Raw genomic sequence first — 24,802 nt, forward strand, 5'->3', positions numbered from 1 at the left:
GAGACATGCTATGGGGAATGATATAACACACAGTATGGGGGTGAGTAGAGACATGCTATGGGGAATGATATAACAGTATGGGGTGAGCAGAGACATGCTATGGGGAAGGATATAACACAGTATGGAGGTGAGCAGAGACATGCTATGGGGAATGATATAATACAGTATGGGGGTGAGCAGAGACATGCTATGGGCAATGATATAACACAGTATGGGGTGAGCAGAGACATGCTATGGAGAATGATATAACACAGTATGGGGGTGAGCAGAGACATGCTATGGGGAATGATATAACACACAGTATGGGGTTGAGCAGAGACATGCTATGGGGAATGATATAACACACAGTATGAGGGTGAGCAGAGACATGCTATTGGGATTTATATAACACAGTATGAGGGTGAGCAGAGACATGCTATTGGGAATTATATAACACAGTATGGGGTGAGCAGAGACATGTTATGGGGAATGATATAACACAGTATGGGGGTTAGCAGAGACATGCTATGGGAAATGATATAACACACAGTCTGGTGGTGAGCAGAGACATGCTATGGGGAATGACATAACACAGTATGGGGTAAGCAGACATGTTATAGGGAATGCTATAACACAGTATGGGAGTGAGCAGAGATGTTATGGGGAATGATATAACATACAGTATGGGGTGAGCAGAGACATGCTATGGGGAATGATATAACACAGTATGGGGTGAGCGGAGACATGAAATGGGGAATGATATAACATACTGAACATGGATAGCTATAATGTGTTGGAGGGCAGGTGCTCTAGGGGACATGGGGAAAATATATTTAGCAGGTTTTTTCACAATGATTCTTTCCTGCCACAGAGGCACAAGCCACCTTGCTACCTCCCACCATGCCTCTCCTATTTCCCCATAAAGGACTGCCCCTCCTACGGACTTATAATTTGCCCATGCAGAGTTGGCTGGTACTGTCAGTTATGCCTGCACCTAGATGGGCAAAATGGAGGCTTTCTAACAAAAATATGGTTTTCTTTAACATGTTCAAAACAAAATGTATCATCTCTCTACCAGGTCCTCCACTCCTCCCTCATGGCCTTCCCTAAGATTGCTGCCTGGATGTTATCTTTAACTCCTCCCTGTCCTTTACCTTGCACAGTCTCAATATATCTCATGTTTCTCACCTGTGTGACCTCTCTGATGTCTAACAACATGTGATTTCCATGTAAAACATTTCCCACACTCAGAACATGGAAATGGTTTCTCACCAGTGTGAATTCTCTGATGTGTAACAAGATCTGTTTTCTGTGTAAAACATTTTCCACACTCAGAACATGTTGAAAGATTTTCACCTGTGTGAATTCTCTGATGTATAACAAGATATGATTTCTTTGTATAACATTTTCCACACTCAGAACATGGAAATGGTTTCTCACCTGTGTGAATTCTCTGATGTGTAACAAGATCTGTTTTCTGAGTAAAACATTTCCCACACTCAGAACATGGAAATGGTTTCTCACCTGTGTGACTTCTCTGATGTCTAACAAGAGTTGATAGATCTGTAAAACATTTCCCACACTCAGAACATGGAAATGGCTTCTCCCCTGTGTGAAGTCTCTGATGTGTAACAAGAGCTGATTTCTGTATAAAACATTTCCCACACTCAGAACATGGAAATGGTTTCTCACCTGTGTGACTTCTCTGATGTATAACAAGATCTGATTTCTGTGTAAAACATTTTCCACACTGAGAACATGTTGAAAGATTCTCACCTGTGTGATGTCTCTGATGTGTAACCAGCTTTGATTTCTGTGTAAAACTTTTCTTACACTCAGAACATGGAAATAGTTTCTCACGTGCGTGATTTCTCTGATGTGTAACAAGATCTATTTTCTGTGTAGAACATTTCCCATGCTCAGAGCATGGAAGTGGTTTCTCACCTGCGTGAATTCTCTGATGTGTTACAAGAGATGATTTCTGTGTGAAACATTTCCCACACTCAGAACAGTGAAATGATTTCTCACCTGTGTGACTTCTCTGATGAATTAGAAGAGATGATTTCCGTGTATAACATTTCCCACACAGAGCATGGAAATGGCCTCTCACCTGCCTTAGCTGGCTGATGGGTAATAAGCTTTGTGTTCTGTGTAAAACGTTTGGCATCTACAGAAGAGGGAAATATTTTATCTATTGTACGAGATGTAACAGATGAACCAATATCTGATTTATCAGAACATTCCCCATGATCAGAGGGATCAGGTAATATATCTGCACTGTGAGGTACTGGGGGTATAATTGGGGTAATTGATTTTTCTCCTGGAGAATCTCGGGTGATGTCATCATCATCAATTTCACAATTCTGAGTTATAACAAGATGATCGTCTGAGACATTCTGGCTGCTCCATCTATCTACTGGGAATAAAATATATATACGGAAAAATTAATGTTTGCCCACAAGAAGATTCATTTTACAGACTGTGGTGAAATATCCCAAAATTGCCATGAAATGGGCAGATGTTGGGATAATATATAAATCATTAACAAACCAAAATACACTTATATTGATAGATATAAATATACACATGTGCCAGAAAACTTAGACAGCCGCTTCCATTCCCAGTACATGACACCATCCCCACATTAAATTGTATCTTTCTTGATTTACTATATATAGGCAGATATCTGTGTAATCTTATCATATAATTTGCAGTGAAGATGGCAGCATATTACTATATAAGCGACATTAAACAAGCATTGATAGTAGGTGTATTTATGCTGTCACTAAGACAGGAGAGGTTCTTTCAGCAGGACAATGCACAACCACACAGGTCCACAGCCACCAGATTATGGCCGGAGGAACTGTCCTATGAGTTGGATTCCAGACTATAGATAGACAGTATAAAGGAAGACAATGTCTAGATAGACACCGGATGTTAAAGTGTCAATAGGCCGACAAGGACAAAAGTTCAACACAAAAATGGTTGTCTCTTTTTTTTTTAGGGTTAGGCATTTACCGGACGGTTACAGTTAGGCACCAGGGGGGAGGTTTGGGGTTAGGCACCAAGGGGAGGGTTAAGGTGAAGATGAGCATTAAAAAAAAGAAAAGATGTATAGAAACCCCTCCCCCCTTCCCAGATAATCCTGCATTTGCCGCTGCCCTGGGTTTGGTGCTTTGGGTGTGAACAGGTGGCTGTTGGTGCTGTGGGTAACTTCCTGTGGCTGCTAATGGTGGGTGACCGGCCAGAAGTGGGTACAACCATCTGGCAAAGAATGTGAGAGGGTAGGTGAGGATGGAACAGCTACTATTACTTTAAGCTATCTACCCTTACCCCTTCCCTATCCCCAGCACTGGCTGCCCCTAGCCCCCTCCTTGCCCCCAGCACTGTCGCAAATGCTGTATGCCCTTACTCCCCTCTATCCCCAACTCTACCCCAATATCTTCCCGCCTTTACCCACAGCTCTACACCAACAACTGCTTGCCCTTAACCCCCTCTACCCCAACTGTTACCTGCCACCAGCACTGTCCTAACTGCTACCTGCCCTCACCCTCCCATAATATGTGATGGGGCCCAGAAACAGTGTAGTAGGACCCCAATTTTTTTTAAGTGAGAGCTCCTATGACCCACTTTTTTTTCATTCCGTGCGATCACTGCCACTTGGATAGCAGATGTAACTGAAGGTCCCTGGAAAGGAACCTTCAGAACTGAACAGCCCTCAGAGGACACAAGTTATCCCAACAGAAGCATGAACAGATGGATCGAAACCAATCAAGGCCTGGATGATCACAATCTTTTCCAAAGACAGAAAGACCTTCTTCAGTGAGGTATCAAACAGCATTCCCAGGAGGATCATCCGATGTGTCAGACGAACATGGGACTGAATTATGTCCAAGGAAAGGGCCTTAATGACTTCCCTTGTATTAATGTTTCTGAATAAGAAGGTGAAAAGATGACTTGTAAGAACTCCTGGCTTGTACTGCAAAAACATTACTGTGAGACATAAAACGGGAGTAAAGGGGGCTATTGCTCCAGACCCAATGTCTGACTGAGATGTCTCCTGAATCCCCCACAGGGCAGATACATTTCACTCATTAGTTTGTACTGTAGGAAGGTGTATGATAAGAGATTGTTGCAGTGACTTAGTAAGGAGAATATTTGACTCTTTTTTGTAATAAGTGTTTATTACTCACCTGTGCTGATATCTGTAGGTATTTCCTCCTCCTTACACTGCTGATCACCCCTCACATACGTCTCTTCTTCTTCTTCTATATCTCCTGTCTTATTATCAGTCACATACGTCTCTTCTTCTCCCTCTATATCTTCTGCCTTCACATCGGTCACATATGTCTCTTTATCTCTCTCTATATCTTCTGCCTTTATATCAGTCACATACGTCTCTTCCTCTCCCTCTATATCTTCTGCCTTTATATCAGTCACATACATCTCTTCTTCTCCCTCTATATCTTCTGTCTTCATATCAGTCACATATGTCTCTTCTTCTCCCTCTATATCTTCTGTCTTCATATCAGTCACATATGTCTCTTCTTCTCCCTCTATATCTTCCGTCTTCATATTAGTCACATACGTCTCTTCTTCTCCCTCTATATCTTCTGCCTTTATATTAGTCACATAGGTTTCTTCTACCTTTGTATCTTCTGCCTTTATATCAGTCACATACATCTCTTCTTCTCTCTCTATGTTTTCTGCCTTATTATCAGCCAGATCTTCAACCTAAAAAATCCACAAAATATGATTTCAATGAGAACACATTATAATATCAGTGTATAAGAGACACACAGCTTCTCTTTGGTCACTTTGGTATATTGGTGAAACCCTAAATCCCACCTACCTGATGCTCCTGTGGGATCCTGTGATTCTCCTCTGTACAATCATGCGAATACAGAGGACAGGAACATCTCTGTGGGGTATATCTGCTACTGGGTCCATCTGTTGGAGACACACAGTGACTGAGTACATTGTATATATGCGATTATCAGGTGATCTGTGTATATGGGTGGTCCCCATACCTGCTCTCCCCTGTACAATAAATGACAGTCTCCTCTTACCTAGCGATGTGAGGGGCCGGTGATTCTCCATAATAACGTCCATGTACAGGCCCTTGTGTTCCTCTATATACACCACCTCCTGCATGGAGATATAGACAGTGACATCTTGACACCTTATAGTAACCTGACACACACAATGATAGTCATCACCCAGACATACTCTCTGGTGTTACTGTAGATCTTCTGCTTATTGTCTCTCTCATATATCAGTGAGTGAGGTGGAGGCACTGTGATGGAAATATGGGTCCAGACACACAAGAAGGGCTGCTGGGTGTCTCACACTTACTGGATGCCTTCACTACTGCATAATCCTATGTATTGGGGGAGACACTACATATCACTGCATACAGTCCCAGATCCCTCATCTACCCAATCATTTCCCTGTATAATTATTAAAGCTATATGAGCTCACCGTGACACTGTTATATCCCCTTACCTCCCCAGTCATGTTCTTGTATTATTACTATAGATATGTGATGTCACTGTGACACTCCCAGATCCCCTTACCTCCCCAGTCATGTTCCTGTATTATTACTATAGATATAAGAGATCTCACTGTAACACTCCCAGATCCCCTCACCTCCCCAGTCATGTCCCTGTATCATTACTAGAGATATGTGATGTCACTGTGACACTCCCAGATCCCCTCACCTCCCCAGTCATGTCCCTGTATTATTACTAGAGATATAAGTGATGTCACTGTGACACCCCCAGATTCTCTCACCTCCCCAGTCATGTCCTTGTATTATTACTATATATATATATAGGTGATGTCACTGTGACACACCCAGATCCCCTCACCTCCCCAGTCATGTCCCTGTATTATTACTATAGCTATAAGTGATGTCACTGTGACACTCTCAGATCCCCTCACCTCCACCAGTCATGTCCATGTATTAATACTAGAGATATAAGTGATGTCACTGTGACACTCCCAGATCCCCTCACCTCCCCAGTCATGTCCATGTATTATTACTAGAGATATGTGATGTCACTGTGACACCCCCAGATCCCCTCACCTCCCCAGTCATGTCCCTGTATCATTACTAGAGATATGTGATGTCACTGTGACACTCCCAGATCCCCTCACCTCCCCAGTCATGTCCCTGTATCATTACTAGAGATATGTGATGTCACTGTGACACTCTCAGATCCCCTCACCTCCACCAGTCATGTCCCTGTATTAATACTAGAGATATAAGTGATGTCACTGTGACACCCCCAGATTCTCTCACCTCCCGTGTCATGTCCCTGTATTATTACTATATATATAGGTGATGTCACTGTGACACACCCAGATCCCCTCACCTCCCCAGTCATGTCCCTGTATTATTACTATAGCTATAAGTGATGTCACTGTGACACTCTCAGATCCCCTCACCTCCACTAGTCATTTCCTTGTATTATTACTATAGATATAAGTGATGTCACTGTGACACTCCCAGATCCTCTCACCTCCCCAGGCAGCAGATAATCTCTAAGGTTTAGTACTATATTGACTGAGATTAATTTGGTCCAATGACATTAATGTATAACAACGACCATGACAATGTCATTGGAGCAAATGAATGTTAGTCAATATAGTAGTTAACCGAATGCCTCCACCTCACATAAAGACACAGGCTGTACATCAGGCTATAACTGAATGAGATCGAGGCAAAACACACATCAGCAGCAATCTCACTTCCGGGTCCAGTGGAAGCAATCACATAACCTGCGCCCAATTCATACCAGAGGAATACCCTGTCCCCTCCTGGACACATCTCCACTATTGCTTCACTATAAAGAAGTAGTTGCATCAGGGGTACATTAATAAGCTGAAAGTTATTATACTATTATAGTAACTGGATCAAGTGTAAGTGTTATAGACAGCAATATAATGTTGATCTATGAATATATTAAGGACACTTTACAAAGCTGTCTAGGAGGACAGATCATAGTCCTATGAATGCTGTTTTTAAACTTTGGGCCCGATTCAGACCCGTTCGCACGCAGCCGTCAGCAGGCAAAGGATGCAAATCCTGCAATCGCCCACTAAGATTTGTTGTGCGATCGCGGTATAAAATTAGACGCCCACCAGCCTTACACAAGACGCCCGCTTTCCCTTAGTTCAGGAAGTGTGTTAAACAATCGGTAACATCGGCTGACATCGGACTTATCCGCACTACTTGTGGCTGACCATACCCTAACGCAAGCACTGCGAATGCTGCTGTTTTAATTTTAGCCATGTGACGTGTATGCTGACGATGCGTATTATGCACGCTCCTGAAACGGCAATTAGACGCACAGACACACCTGTGTTCGCACCATCACACCCCCTTTACTCCACCCACAAATGGCAAGTTCTGTCACTCATGCTTACCGACCAACTATATGCTGCGTGCCTTTATAATAACGGGCTCGCTGGACAGCTTACCTAAATCTGATGCCTGTATAGTAACCGGCTCACTGGACAGCTTACCTAAATCCGATGCCTGTATAGTAACCGGCTCACTGGACAGCTTACCTAAATCTGATGCCTGTATAGTAACCGGATCGCTGGACAGCTTACCTAAATCTGATGCCTGTATAATAGCCGGCTTGCTGGGCAGCTTACCTAAATCTGATGCCTGTATAGTAACCGGCTCGCTGGACAGCTTACCTAAATCTGATGTCTGTATAGTAACTGGCTCGCTGGACAGCTTACCTAAATCTGATGCCTGTATAGTAACTGGCTCGCTGGACAGCTTACCTAAATCTGATGTCTGTATAGTAACCGGCTCGCTGGACATCTTAGCTAAATCTGATGCCTGTATAGTAACGGACACGCTGGGCAGCTTACCTAAATCTGATGCCTGTATAGTAACCAGCTCGCTGGACAGCTTACCTAAATCTGATGCCTGTATAGTAACAGGCTCGCTGGACAGCTTACCTAAATCTGATGCCTGTATAATAGCTGGCTCGCTGGACAGTTTACCTAAATCTGATGCCGGTATAGTAACCGGCTCGCTGGGCAGCTTACCTAAATCTGATGCCTGTATAATAACCCACTCGCTAGACAGCTTACCTAAATCTGATGTCTGTATAGTAACCGGCTTGCTGGGCAGCTTACCTAAATCTGATGCCTGTATAGTAACCGGCTCGCTGGACAGCTCACCTAAATCTGATGCCTGTATAGTAACTGGCTCGCTGGACAGCTTACCTAAATCTGATGCCTGTATAGTAACCGGCTCGCTGGACAGCTTACCTAAATCTGATGTCTGTATAGTAACTGGCTCGCTGGACAGCTTACCTAAATCTGATGCCTGTATAGTAACTGGCTCGCTGGACAGCTTACCTAAATCTGATGCCTGTATAGTAACTGGCTCGCTGGACAGCTTACCTAAATCTGATGCCTGTATCATAACCGGCTCGCTGGACAGCTTACCTAAATCTGATGCCTGTATAGTAACTGGCTCGCTGGACAGCTTACCTACATCTGATGCCTGTATAGTAACCGGCTGGCGGATGAGATAAGTAATATATGAGGACTGTTGATCATTGCAGAGTTGATCAAGGTTTGATGTGTGAATAGGAAACGCCTCACGGTGGAGCTGAACAACACTTGCACAGTAACCTATCCATTATAGAGCTGTATATATTACATACAGAATCCTAAGAACACGGCGGCATTATCTACTGACACCGAATCCGGCTGATTGGCTAAAATCTATGGATTATACATTTCTACATATATATAGTTTATATTATTTTTGTCTTTTCTCATCATGAAATTTATTTTTTTAATTGTTATAGAATAATTAACCTCAGCAGGCGATACATCCCATTACACACAGGCCTCAATCTTTGGCTCATTATTTTAATATTATACACAATAAAGGTTGTTTTAAGTCTGATATATACTAAATATACTTCTATATACTGTAACGTCTGAGTGGTCTCCACTTATAGGAGGCCCCAATCAGAGTCTCCGTTATCTGTATAACCACAGTCAGACATGTAACACTGAGTGACCAGTATGTCTCCACTTTCCCCCCAACCATAGAGCCCTGGTCAGTGTCAGAGGTTCCTGTGACCCAGCTCCATAAGGCTCCTCAGAGGCCGGCACACAGAAGGACACCACAGGCTACTCCCTCTGTATAATAATAATCATAGTAATAAAAGGACACCACAGGCTGCTCCCTCTCTATAAAAATATTAGTACACCACATGCTGCTTCCCCTGTATAACAGGACACCACATGCTGCCCCTGGATAATAACAGGACACCACATGCTGCTCCCCCTGTATTATAATAAAAAAAAATTCACCACAGGCTGTTCCCTCTATATTATAATAATAATTAAAATAATAATAATAACAGAACACAATAGGCCGCTCCTCATGTATAACAATAATAAAATGACACCACATGCTGCTACCCCTGTATAATAATAACAGGACACCACAGGCTGCTCTATCGTAAAATTATAACAGGACACCATATGCTGCTCCCTCTGTACAATAACAATATCAGAACACCACAGGCTGCTCCTCCTTTATATTATGCACCAAACTCTGTTTCCCCTGTATAGTAGGACACCACAGGACACTCCCCCTCTATAGTAGGCACCACAGGCTGCTCCCCCTGTATAGTAGGACACCACAGGCAGCTCCCCCTGTATAGTAGGACATCACAGGCTGCTCCCCCTGTATAGTAGGACACCACAGGCCGCTCCCCCTGTATAGTAGGACACCACAGGCCGCTCCCCCTGTATAGTAGGACACCACAGGCTGCTCCCCCTGTATAGTAGGACACCACAGGCTGCTCCCCCTGTATAGTAGGACACCACAGGCTGCTCCCCCTGTATAGTAGGCACCACAGGTTGCTCTCCCTGTATAGTAGGACACCACAGGCTGCTCCCCCTGTATAGTAGGCACATTACCTGCGGATGCCGGACACAGTGATGTCTCCTCTCCGCGTTGTCCCGAAAAACAAACAACCGGAAAGTACAGTCATATATCCTGCCTGTGGAACGCACAGGCCGAAAGTCATGTGAAACACAAAGACCGGAAGTCATGTGGAACGCGCAGACCGGAAGTCATGTGGAATACACAGACCGGAAGTCAGGTGGACCGCACAGACCGAAAGTCAGGTGGAACGCACAGACCGAAAGTCAGGTGGAACGCACAGACCGGAAGTCAGGTGGAACGCACAGTTAGCTCCTCATCTCCGGAATAACTATCCTGACGTCAGGCGCTGGGCGGAGCCGGGGTTACAGGCAGTGTCAGGGTGGGAGGGGCTCCGGGGCCCCCAGGAGAGATGCGGCGGCAGCTGGTGACCCCACTGTGCCCAGAGGAGCAGCTCCATTGTCACTGATAGGTGTGCCCGGTATAGGGGGGGGATAGGTGTGCCCGGTATAGGGGGGGGATAGGTGTGCCCGGTATGGGGGGTGATAGGTGTGCCCGGTATAGGGGGGGGATAGGTGTGCCCGGTATAGGGGGGGTGATAGGTGTGCCCGGTATAGGGGGGGGATAGGTGTGCCCGGTAAAGGGGGGGTGATAGGTGTGCCCGGTAAAGGGGGGGTGATAGGTGTGCCCGGTATGGGGGGGGGGTGATAGGTGTGCCCGGTATGGGGGGAGATAGCTGTGCCTGGTATGGGGGGAGATAGCTGTGCCCGGTATAAGGGTGTGATAGGTGTGCCCTTTATGGGGGGGATAGTTGTGCCCAGTATGGGGGGGGGATAGGTGTGCCTAATAAGGGAGGAGGTGGGGTTATTAGTTTGCCCAGTAAGGGATGAGGGGGGATAGGTGTGCCCAGTAAGGAAGTGGGTGCTAAGTGTGTCCAAAAAGGGAGGAGGGGGGTGCTAAGTGTGCCCGGTAAGGATAGGGGGACACTATTTATGTACAGTAATAGGGTGGTGTTATCAGATGCTGGGTGTGATCATATAGGGAGTGTGTGCCCATTACTAGGAGAAGGGGAGTTGTTGGTGCTACGTTTGCCCTAATTGCTGACTGTAACTGAGGCGACTGATACCTGCGGCTCCTTAGGTGTCCTCTGGGGCCTGTTGTCCTCTGGCTCCTGTTGTCCTCTGGGGCCTGTTGTCCTCTGGCTCCTTAGGTATCCTCTGGGGCCTGTTGTCCTCTGGGGCCTGTTGTCCTCTGGGGCCTGTCGTCCCCTGGGTCCTGTCGTCCCCTGGGTCCTGTTGTGACTTCCTGGATGAGTCTGGATGATGGGTACATTTGGAGATAATTGCTATCACTGAAGTCACAGAGACTTAGACATTGGCCTTTTATCCATTTCCTGTCTGATATTGGTGACCCACCTGCACCGTGCCTCGCAAAATGCCTGCTGCATGGCTTATATTTAGTTGTGTTTGAAGATATGATACAAATATGCAAAAATAGAAGAAGCCAGGAGGGGGCAAAAACTTTCATGCCACTGTGTGTGTATATATCACTGACTAACCTGTATCTGACCCAGGATACATATGTATACACTGTAGTGCCAAAAGTCATGGAATAGCAGTATGTAAAGATAATGGTAGGTTGCATCACTGTACTGTGACATCTTGGAAATTCCCAGACCTGCATCAGTTTTAGGCTCGTATTCAATTTGAGCCGAGCCGCGATATTTTAACGTGGCCCGGACTTTCCGCCGACTTCACCTGTTTTGGAGGCGTTAAAGTATCGCGCGCGTGCACGCTTTACCTCGTATTCAATATGGAAGTACGCATAAACGGGACCCTGCGAACTGAAACAAGCGGAAAGTACTGTCAGTTTTGGGGAAATCAGCCTGACACCCCCCAAATGATGCTCTAACATGGGGGGTTCTCTATGGTACCCCCTGATTTGGCTAGCTGAAGGTATTTGGTGTTTTTAAACGGGCTGAATAGCTGCCAAATACGTTTTTCTATATGTGGTGCAGAATAGTATTTAGGAGTTTTTTTTCCAAGAAAATAACTTATCCCAGCAAATTTGGGGTACTTGAAAATGGGGGACAGCATATTTAAAAGTTGCTAAAGTGAAGTTGAAAAAATCGTGAAAAATCCACCTGCCGCAAACACCTGCAATCAAAAAAAACACTTGGGGCGTACTTGGGGATCCCTCCAGAGTCAAGTTCCCTAGTTTTTAACTTTGTACCCTAACATTTTTTTTTTACCCCCTTTTTCAAAGTCATTTTTTGGGGTGTTCTTAAGTGTTTTTTACAAATTTTTTGACAGTTTACCTTTGGGGGGCTGTCTGAAGGCTGCACTGGGGTTCCCGCAACGTTGCACCCCCAAACCCCATGACAGCATCTCTCCAGAATTGTCCACAGTAACAGGCGACACTGGCTAAAATCACATTCAATGCAGGAGGTACCAGGCGCATATCCAGCAGGTCAGAGCTTCCATGGGATATGGGAGCAGAAGACCCACCAGAGTGCCCCAGGAAACGCTACAACACTGGGCACAGCGTCTCACCAGGGCTTTTGATGTTGCTAATTGGACCCTAGAGGACAAGCAATATGTGGGTGGTCTGATGAGTCATGGTTCCAGTTGTATCAGGCTGATAGTAGGGTTTGGTGCAGATCCCATGAGGCCATGGATCCCAGTAGGTATGCTCATCGGTGGGGTGTCCATCGATGGTTACCACCGTTGGGCCAATCAGGGATTATTGATGACACAAACACCATCTATGGCGAACCATCCATGGTTTGCACCACTGTGCTGGTCACCTCTGCTGTGGTCACAGTGGGTTGCGGGCCAATTAAAAGTGGGGATGGGGCTTAGCGGCCACCTAAGGCGGGTCTAAGCTTCGACAGTTGGTGTTGAATCATCAGAAAAAAGGTTCAGCAAAAGCAAAGAATTTCCTTTGTGGTGCACTCTTATGTAAGACAATATTGTCTAAAATTTAGCTTTTCATTAAATTCATGTATAAAAATGAAAAAATAGGACGTTCATGCAGACGATTTAAACCGATGTATCGCTGCAATAGTCTCCTTTTAAGGAGAATATATTCAAGATAAAGCTTAGCATAGAAATTCTATTAGTATAGTCCTATTCTTGGCTCAAACAAAGAAATATAGACGTCCTGAAGATATAGCAACATATAGCTCTTGAAAAGAAAGCCTTACTACTTATAATATTAACTATTTGTTGCGTTTTTCTCAATAACAGGACATTATAGAACAATAAGTGGAATAGTTGTTATTAACCAATATTTCTAAATACAGATTATATCAAACGTCTGTATTTTGGCCTAAATCTACCTTAGATTTTTACACAAGTCTTAAAAGTAGATAAAGAAACCAAATCAAACAAATGAGCCAAAAAATCTAGACTTGCTCATATTTTTTTTTTAGTAAATTGATCCATCTCATATCTGTGAGTGCCAAAAGTATGTGAACCTTTAGGCTTAGCAGATATTTTAATGGTGAAATAAAGGTGCATACACACGATATATCGTTATGATATGAACGATAACGATATCGTTCAACGATATATCAATTATATCGGTCATTTTTTAATCAGTGAACAACTAACAATGCGCGTTCCCGCATGAACGATAACGATATCTATGATCATCCGTACACGCAGGCCAATCTGGACGGTATTGTCAACTTTGCCTGGTCAGAGATGTGGCAGGATGACTTCACTGAAAGATATCTGTCATGTCGTTGGTGGTACAGATCGTCCCGTGTGTATGCACCTTTAGAGTCAGGTATTGCCGATCTATGGGATGACAATCAGGTGTGAGTGGACAACCTTGTTTAAAGAACAGGGATCTATCGAAGTCTAATGCTCACAACACGTTTGTGGAAGTGTATTATGCCACGAACAATGGAGATTTCTGAGGACCTCAGAAGAAGAGTTGCTGATGCTCATCAGGCTGGAAAAGGTTACAAAAACCATCTCTAAAGAGTTTGGACTCCACCAATCATCAGTCATACAGATTGTGTACAATTGGAGGAAATTCAAGACCATTATTACCCTCCCCAGGAGTGGGCGACCAACAAAGATCACGCCAAGAGCAAGGCGTCTAATAGTTTGCAAGGTCACAAAAGAACCCAACGTAACCTCTAAGCAACTGAAGTCCTTTCTCACATTAATGTTCATGAGTTCACCATCAGGAAGACACTGAACAACAATGGTGTGCATGGCAGGATTGCAAGTAGAAAGCCACTGATCTCCAAAAACAACATTGCTGCACGTCCGCAGTTTGCTAAATATCACCTGGACAAGTTAGAAGATTTTTTGGAACAATGTTTTGTGGACAGATGAGTCCAAAATAAAGTTTTTTTTGTTTAAATGAGAAGCGTTATGTTTAGAGAAAGGAGAACTCTGCATTCCAGCATAATAACCTCATACCATCTGTGAAACACAGTGGTGGTGGTGGTATCATGGTTTGGGTCTGTTTTTGCTACATCTGGCCCAGGACGACTTACCATCATTGATGGGACAATGAATTCTGCATTACACCAGAATATTCTAAAGGAAAATGTCAGGGCATCTGTCCATGAGCTGCATTTCAAGAAAACGTGGGTCATGCAGGAAGAAAACGACCCAAAGCACACAAGTCATTCCACCAAAAAATGGTTAAAGAAGAATAAATGTAAAGTTTTGGAATGGCCAAGTCAAAGTCCTGACCTTAATCCAATGGAAATGTTGTGGAAGGACCTAAAGTGAGCAGCTCGTGGGAGGAAACCCACCAACATAACAGTGTTGAAGCTGTTTTGTATGGAGGCATGGAGTAATGGCCCTCATTCAGAGCCGTACGCTCTGAGCAGAGCGCACGCTCTGAATGAGGGCCGGCCTCCATGAAAATGGAGCGTCCTTCTGGACGCTCGTATAGCTGTGGGTCACCACCCACAGGCTATATGAGCGTGCATTTTGATGGCCGCGATGGTCGAGACCATCGCGACCATCGAATTTGCGAGCCGGAGCCTGCGGTTGAGGTTTTCAACCGCAAGCTCCGGAGTGATTTTGGCTCTATCAGAGCCAAAATCACTCCCACTGACATCACTAGTGATGTCAGTGGGCCGGCTTCTGACGGGAGGCGTTCCCGTGGGAACGCCCCCGTCAGGGAGGCACGCCTACCAAAGGGGGCGTGCTGTCAATCAACATTGACAGCACGCCCCCTTTGATCGGACACAACGAGCGAAGGACTTTCCTTCGCTCGTCGCGTCTGGCGCATGCGCACGACGGAGCTCCCTCCGTCGTGCGCATGCTCAGTCCACAACATCGACCCACTTGCGAGCGGACAGCCGCTCGCGAGTGGGTCTGAATCAGGCCCAATGTTCCCCCAAGCCGATGTTCAGGACTAATCAACAAATACCGGCAATGTTTAGAAGCAGTTATTGCTGCACAAGGGGGTCATTCCAGATACTAAAAGCAAAGGTTCACTTACTTTTGCCACTCACATATGTGATATTGGATCATTTTCCTCAATAAAAAATGAGCATGTCTAATTTCTTTGTCTCATTTGTTTGATTTGGTTCTTTTTATCTACTTTTAGGACTTTTGTGAAAATCTGACTTAGTTTTAGGCCAAATTTCAGCAGAAATATAGCAAATTCTGAAGAGTTCACAAACTTTCAAGCACCACTGTAGATGTTGCTGGTGAGACTTTGGTCCTGGTAATGGGTGCCTGTTGTGTAGGGTATGCATGCCTCCCCTGCTTTGCAGGTCTCCTTTCCCAAAATATGTAATATCCTGCATTGTTTTCCCACAATTCCATCTTTACGAATTCCAGCTGGGTATGTTCTGGTTTTCTCCTGTCTAATCCTATCACTTTCCTTCTCATATCTGGATTAGTTCTGTATTAATGTGATTCTGATCTTTTCCTACCTCAATGTTTTCCTGTATACTGTGAAAATATTAATCTGTGTCTTCCTAGGGTTCTATTTCAGACCACTGTGTTTCTATGATATCCTGTGTTGTCTCTATTGTGGTCATAGGTAAAGTGGGAACATAATATCATATACAAGATGTTCCAGGTATGCGCAAATGACTGCAACTGTGGGATCTAGGCAGATTACTTACTTAGCTCCTATCAACAATAGTATACAAAATAAAGTTTCCACCTTAGCGCAATCAAAGATAAACAAAAGTTTCCTACTCTAATAAATCAAGTCCATAAATGAGAGGATTTTCTTAAAATATAATCCACAGAGGGGATCCCCACAGAGAAGTTCCTTTTCCTCCTTCCTATTTAACTCCTTTGACACAATCAGTGTTCCCTTGTACCGGTAGGTAATCTCAAATGAGAAGAAATTTGCAAGAGATAGTGCACTGATATCTTTAAAAGATACATATAATTTTATCAATAAGACACACATTTACATTCTCAATAAGGTATAAAAGCATATAGCATCGCCAAGTTGATGCAATACAATGGAATAGAGGTACCAGTGATGTTTCTGGATGTAGACTAGTGTAGAGCGATGGTCCCGGACACCAAACACCACCTCACTTGATCCACAGTTTCCCCGATCGTAATGTTCAGTCTGTTTCACCCGCTTAACGCGTTTCGGACGTTTCCGTCCTTCATCAGACGCGTGGTGAATGCTCATGTTGGTGGTTTTAAATACCCTTAGCTAATAAAAGACCCTCCCACAACCTGATCATCAAATCCCGCCAATTCCGAAGCTCGCGGATGCCAGAAGTGATGTCATTCCACTTCCGATTATCACTTTCCGGCTGTAATGCATTCCAAATGGCCGGAAGTGGTCACCCTTGTGCGTTCCAGGACCCGGAAGTGGTCATCGCGGCTCTCTGTTTTTGATGTTGCTTACGTGCAGAAATATCAGTGTCATCGATGTAGATTGAGCAGCCATCTTGCCCTTTGGAAGCTCTGACCTGCTGCAGCCTTGGGAGCTCTCCTGACACGCAGCATTGCATAGGAGGTCACTTGAGCTGATTTATGCACGCCCATGAAACGACGGTCGCGCGGACAGATACTCCTGCGTTTTTCAGACCACCCCCAAACCCTGCCAGCCTGTCAGTCACATTGCCCATAATCATCATTGCGTCCATGATCTAAATCAGGCCCATTGCCCCTAAAGTGCAGAGGGGAGTGGTCAGTCCTCTGCAGGTGAGCATCTATGGGTGTGACCAAATCTCCAGTGCCTGCAAATGATCTGTTATCTCTTCATCTACTTCCAGGAATCTCCCCAGGCTACTCTCTTTGGCCAAATATGGGCTCAATGAGAGACGAGCAGCCAGTCCCTCTGCTACCAAGTTGGAGCTCTTTGGACTTCTATTGTAGAAACGAGCTGGCTATGACCCTCTCTCACTTATTGCCGCTGCTAAGGGAAGAGGGTCCCTCAGGACCTGGAGGCTGCTGCAGCTACTCCACCGGGGAGGTAAGATAAGTGCTCATTATTATATTACACACTCAGTTTCTATATCTACAGTTAGATGGCAGCTAGCACCAGTGGTATTTTGAGAATGGCCTCATAGCACAAGTTATTACCTCCCCTCAGTGCCGCGGCCCATCTTGGCCACATGGGCCGGGTCCCCAGTCACACCCATATTATATCAGATTTCTTCCCAATTACAGAAGTAACCAACACATCAGAGCATGTCCCAGGCCCCTCAGCATGAGGGAACCATGAAGTCACCATACAAGGTGGATGATGGAAAGAACAAATACAGCTTCTACTCACTTCTATCGTCTGTCTTATCTAACACGATCTGGCAGGATATTATTGATTAAGATATCTATAAAGAGTTACGATCTTTTAAATGATTATTTGTAACTTACTCAAGTATTTGACTTTATGGTTTCTAGTTCTGTTCTCCATTTCTCTATAGGTTGTTCTTACTATGTAACTATCGTCATTGTCTGTGTCTCTCAGGGTCTTTTACATCTACTCTTACAAAGTGTCAATGCTGAGTCTTTCACATAATACACTAATGACCCTGTGACAGTCACCGTACTGCTGATGTCATCACATAATACACTAATGCCCCTGTGACATACACCGTACTGCTGATGTCATCACATAATACACTAATGTCCCTGTGACCTTCACCGTACTGCTGGTGTCATCACATAATACACTAATGCCCCTGTGACATACACCGTACTGCTGATGTCATCACATAATACACTAATGTCCCTGTGACATACACCGTACTGCTGATGTCATCACATAATACACTAATGTCCCTGTGACATACACCGTACTGCTGATGTCATCACATAATACACTAATGTCCCTGTGACATACACCGTACTGCTGATGTCATCACATAATACACTAATGTCCCTGTGACATACACCGTACTGCTGATGTCATCACATAATACACTAATGTCCCTGTGACATACACCGTACTGCTGGTGTCATCACATAATACACTAATGCCCCTGTGACATACACCGTACTGCTGGTGTCATCACATAATACACTAATGTCCCTGTGACATACACCGTACTGCTGGTGTCATCACATAATACACTAATGTCCCTGTGACATACACTGTACTGCTGATGTCATCACATAATACACTAATGTCCCTGTGACATACACCGTACTGCTGATGTCATCACATAATACACTAATGCCCCTGTGACATACACCGTACTGCTGATGTCATCACATAATACACTAATGTCCCTGTGACACTCACCGTACTGCTGATGTCACCACATAATACACTAATGTCCCTGTGACACTCACCGTACTGCTGATGTCATCACATAATACACTAATGTCCCTGTGACATACACCGTACTGCTGGTGTCATCACATAATACACTAATGTCCCTGTGACATACACCGTACTGCTGATGTCATCACATAATACACTAATGTCCCTGTGACATACACCGTACTGCTGATGTCATCACATAATACACTAATGTCCCTGTGACATACACCGTACTGCTGATGTCATCACATAATACACTAATGTCCCTGTGACATACACTGTACTGCTGATGTCATCACATAATACACTAATGTCCCTGTGACATACACCGTACTGCTGGTGTCATCACATAATACACTAATGTCCCTGTGACATACACCGTACTGCTGATGTCACCACATAATACACTAATGTCCCTGTGACATACACCGTACTGCTGATGTCATCACATAATACACTAATGTCCCTGTGACAGTCACCGTACTGCTGATGTCATCACATAATACACTAATGTCCCTGTGACAGTCACCGTACTGCTGATGTCATCACATAATACACTAATGCCCCTGTGACATACACCGTACTGCTGATGTCATCACATAATACACTAATGCCCCTGTGACATACACCGTACTGCTGGTGTCATCACATAATACACTAATGTCCCTGTGACATACACTGTACTGCTGATGTCATCACATAATACACTAATGTCCCTGTGACATACACCGTACTGCTGATGTCATCACATAATACACTAATGTCCCTGTGACATACACCGTACTGCTGATGTCATCACATAATACACTAATGCCCCTGTGACATACACCGTACTGCTGATGTCATCACATAATACACTAATGTCCCTGTGACATACACCGTACTGCTGATGTCATCACATAATACACTAATGCCCCTGTGACATACACCGTACTGCTGATGTCATCACATAATACACTAATGTCCCTGTGACATACACCGTACTGCTGATGTCACCACATAATACACTAATGTCCCTGTGACATACACCGTACTGCTGGTGTCATCACATAATACACTAATGTCCCTGTGACAGTCACCGTACTGCTGATGTCATCACATAATACACTAATGCCCCTGTGACATACACCGTACTGCTGATGTCATCACATAATACACTAATGTCCCTGTGACATACACCGTACTGCTGATGTCACCACATAATACACTAATGTCCCTGTGACATACACCGTACTGCTGATGTCATCACATAATACACTAATGTCCCTGTGACAGTCACCGTACTGCTGATGTCATCACATAATACACTAATGTCCCTGTGACATACACCGTACTGCTGATGTCATCACATAATACACTAATGTCCCTGTGACATACACCGTACTGCTGGTGTCATCACATAATACACTAATGCCCCTGTGACATACACCGTACTGCTGGTGTCATCACATAATACACTAATGTCCCTGTGACATACACCGTACTGCTGGTGTCATCACATAATACACTAATGTCCCTGTGACATACACTGTACTGCTGGTGTCATCACATAATACACTAATGTCCCTGTGAAATACACCGTACTGCTGGTGTCATCACATAATACACTAATGTCCCTGTGACATACACCGTACTGCTGGTGTCATCACATAATACACTAATGTCCCTGTGACATACACTGTACTGCTGATGTCATCACATAATACACTAATGTCCCTGTGACATACACTGTACTGCTGATGTCATCACATAATACACTAATGTCCCTGTGACATACACCGTACTGCTGGTGTCATCACATAATACACTAATGTCCCTGTGACATACACCGTACTGCTGGTGTCATCACATAATACACTAATGCCCCTGTGACATACACCGTACTGCTGGTGTCATCACATAATACACTAATGTCCCTGTGACATACACTGTACTGCTGATGTCATCACATAATACACTAATGTCCCTGTGACATACACCGTACTGCTGATGTCACCACATAATACACTAATGTCCCTGTGACATACACCGTACTGCTGGTGTCATCACATAATACACTAATGTCCCTGTGACAGTCACCGTACTGCTGATGTCATCACATAATACACTAATGTCCCTGTGACATACACCGTACTGCTGGTGTCATCACATAATACACTAATGTCCCTGTGACATACACCGTACTGCTGGTGTCATCACATAATACACTAATGCCCCTGTGACATACACCGTACTGCTGGTGTCATCACATAATACACTAATGTCCCTGTGACATACACCGTACTGCTGGTGTCATCACATAATACACTAATGTCCCTGTGACATACACCGTACTGCTGGTGTCATCACATAATACACTAATGTCCCTGTGACATACACCGTACTGCTGATGTCATCACATAATACACTAATGTCCCTGTGACATACACCGTACTGCTGGTGTCATCACATAATACACTAATGTCCCTGTGACATACACTGTACTGCTGATGTCATCACATAATACACTAATGTCCCTGTGACATACACCGTACTGCTGGTGTCATCACATAATACACTAATGTCCCTGTGACATACACCGTACTGCTGGTGTCATCACATAATACACTAATGCCCCTGTGACATACACCGTACTGCTGATGTCATCACATAATACACTAATGTCCCTGTGACATACACCGTACTGCTGGTGTCATCACATAATACACTAATGCCCCTGTGACATACACCGTACTGCTGATGTCATCACATAATACACTAATGTCCCTGTGACACTCACCGTACTGCTGATGTCACCACATAATACACTAATGTCCCTGTGACACTCACCGTACTGCTGATGTCATCACATAATACACTAATGTCCCTGTGACATACACCGTACTGCTGATGTCATCACATAATACACTAATGTCCCTGTGACATACACCGTACTGCTGGTGTCATCACATAATACACTAATGTCCCTGTGACATACACTGTACTGCTGATGTCATCACATAATACACTAATGTCCCTGTGACATACACCGTACTGCTGGTGTCATCACATAATACACTAATGCCCCTGTGACATACACTGTACTGCTGGTGTCATCACATAATACACTAATGTCCCTGTGACATACACCGTACTGCTGATGTCATCACATAATACACTAATGTCCCTGTGACATACACTGTACTGCTGATGTCATCACATAATACACTAATGTCCCTGTGACATACACCGTACTGCTGGTGTCATCACATAATACACTAATGTCCCTGTGACATACACCGTACTGCTGGTGTCATCACATAATACACTAATGTCCCTGTGACATACACTGTACTGCTGATGTCACCACATAATACACTAATGTCCCTGTGACACTCACCGTACTGCTGATGTCATCACATAATACACTAATGTCCCTGTGACATACACCGTACTGCTGATGTCATCACATAATACACTAATGTCCCTGTGACATACACCGTACTGCTGATGTCATCACATAATACACTAATGCCCCTGTGACATACACCGTACTGCTGATGTCATCACATAATACACTAATGTCCCTGTGACATACACCGTACTGCTGATGTCACCACATAATACACTAATGTCCCTGTGACACTCACCGTACTGCTGATGTCACCACATAATACACTAATGTCCCTGTGACATACACTGTACTGCTGATGTCATCACATAATACACTAATGTCCCTGTGACATACACCGTACTGCTGATGTCATCACATAATACACTAATGTCCCTGTGACATACACCGTACTGCTGGTGTCATCACATAATACACTAATGTCCCTGTGACAGTCACCGTACTGCTGATGTCATCACATAATACACTAATGCCCCTGTGACATACACCGTACTGCTGATGTCATCACATAATACACTAATGTCCCTGTGACATACACCGTACTGCTGATGTCATCACATAATACACTAATGCCCCTGTGACATACACCGTACTGCTGATGTCATCACATAATACACTAATGTCCCTGTGACATACACCGTACTGCTGATGTCACCACATAATACACTAATGTCCCTGTGACATACACCGTACTGCTGGTGTCATCACATAATACACTAATGTCCCTGTGACATACACCGTACTGCTGGTGTCATCACATAATACACTAATGTCCCTGTGACATACACCGTACTGCTGATGTCATCACATAATACACTAATGACCCTGTGACAGTCACCGTACTGCTGATGTCATCACATAATACACTAATGCCCCTGTGACATACACCGTACTGCTGATGTCATCACATAATACACTAATGTCCCTGTGACATACACCGTACTGCTGGTGTCATCACATAATACACTAATGTCCCTGTGACATACACTGTACTGCTGATGTCACCACATAATACACTAATGTCCCTGTGACATACACCGTACTGCTGATGTCATCACATAATACACTAATGTCCCTGTGACAGTCACCGTACTGCTGATGTCATCACATAATACACTAATGCCCCTGTGACATACACCGTACTGCTGATGTCATCACATAATACACTAATGTCCCTGTGACATACACCGTACTGCTGATGTCATCACATAATACACTAATGTCCCTGTGACATACACCGTACTGCTGGTGTCATCACATAATACACTAATGCCCCTGTGACATACACCGTACTGCTGGTGTCATCACATAATACACTAATGTCCCTGTGACATACACCGTACTGCTGGTGTCATCACATAATACACTAATGTCCCTGTGACATACACCGTACTGCTGGTGTCATCACATAATACACTAATGTCCCTGTGACATACACCGTACTGCTGATGTCATCACATAATACACTAATGTCCCTGTGACATACACCGTACTGCTGGTGTCATCACATAATACACTAATGTCCCTGTGACATACACCGTACTGCTGATGTCATCACATAATACACTAATGTCCCTGTGACATACACCGTACTGCTGGTGTCATCACATAATACACTAATGCCCCTGTGACATACACCGTACTGCTGGTGTCATCACATAATACACTAATGTCCCTGTGACATACACCGTACTGCTGGTGTCATCACATAATACACTAATGCCCCTGTGACATACACCGTACTGCTGGTGTCATCACATAATACACTAATGTCCCTGTGACATACACCGTACTGCTGGTGTCATCACATAATACACTAATGTCCCTGTGACATACACCGTACTGCTGATGTCATCACATAATACACTAATGTCCCTGTGACATACACCGTACTGCTGGTGTCATCACATAATACACTAATGTCCCTGTGACATACACCGTACTGCTGGTGTCATCACATAATACACTAATGTCCCTGTGACATACACCGTACTGCTGGTGTCATCACATAATACACTAATGCCCCTGTGACATACACCGTACTGCTGATGTCATCACATAATACACTAATGTCCCTGTGACATACACCGTACTGCTGATGTCATCACATAATACACTAATGTCCCTGTGACATACACCGTACTGCTGATGTCATCACATAATACACTAATGTCCCTGTGACATACACCGTACTGCTGGTGTCATCACATAATACACTAATGTCCCTGTGACAGTCACCGTACTGCTGATGTCATCACATAATACACTAATGTCCCTGTGACATACACCGTACTGCTGATGTCATCACATAATACACTAATGTCCCTGTGACATACACCGTACTGCTGATGTCATCACATAATACACTAATGTCCCTGTGACATACACCGTACTGCTGGTGTCATCACATAATACACTAATGTCCCTGTGACATACACCGTACTGCTGGTGTCATCACATAATACACTAATGTCCCTGTGACATACACCGTACTGCTGATGTCATCACATAATACACTAATGTCCCTGTGACATACACCGTACTGCTGATGTCATCACATAATACACTAATGTCCCTGTGACATACACCGTACTGCTGGTGTCATCACATAATACACTAATGTCCCTGTGACATACACCGTACTGCTGGTGTCATCACATAATACACTAATGCCCCTGTGACATACACCGTACTGCTGATGTCATCACATAATACACTAATGTCCCTGTGACACTCACCGTACTGCTGATGTCACCACATAATACACT

General features: G+C 44.3%; 2 protein-coding genes across 2 annotated transcripts in view; both read right to left on the reverse strand.

Annotated features, from left to right (window-relative positions):
- Nucleotides 1-1,130: 1,130 nt before the first annotated feature.
- The window catches only part of LOC148431240 (uncharacterized), a 157,425-nt gene continuing 133,753 nt past the window's right edge, over nt 1,131-24,802 (reverse strand). The window contains 2 exon segments of the mRNA XM_088466168.1: nt 1,131-2,066; nt 2,068-2,089. Of these exon segments, the coding sequence (XP_088322294.1) occupies nt 1,145-2,066; nt 2,068-2,089 (944 nt within the window). The 3' untranslated portion in view covers nt 1,131-1,144.
- Nucleotides 3,832-5,133, reverse strand: LOC148431241 (uncharacterized). Its single transcript, XM_088466171.1, has 4 exons — nt 5,049-5,133; nt 4,832-4,929; nt 4,173-4,713; nt 3,832-3,911 (listed from the first exon to the last, which is right to left on the reverse strand). The coding sequence occupies exons 1-4, from the start codon at nt 5,131-5,133 to the stop codon at nt 3,865-3,867; spliced, it is 771 nt and encodes a 256-aa protein (XP_088322297.1). The 3' UTR covers nt 3,832-3,864.

The sequence above is a fragment of the Taudactylus pleione genome, unplaced genomic scaffold (assembly GCF_031769625.1).
Source record: "Taudactylus pleione unplaced genomic scaffold, aTauple2 ptg002601l, whole genome shotgun sequence".
Lineage (NCBI taxonomy): Eukaryota > Metazoa > Chordata > Amphibia > Anura > Myobatrachidae > Taudactylus > Taudactylus pleione.

Excerpts from the sequence above, each read along its gene's own strand:
- LOC148431241 (XM_088466171.1), bottom strand. The coding sequence starts at position 5,133 with ATGCAGGAGGTGGTGTATATAGAGGAACACAAGGGCCTGTACATGGAC. Across the intron at positions 4,930-5,048 it reads CCGGCCCCTCACATCGCTAG|ATGGACCCAGTAGCAGATAT; the intron begins GTAAGAGGAGAC and ends TGTCTCCAACAG. Across the intron at positions 3,912-4,172 it reads ACCTACAGATATCAGCACAG|AAACATTAATACAAGGGAAG; the intron begins GTGAGTAATAAA and ends CTTCTTATTCAG.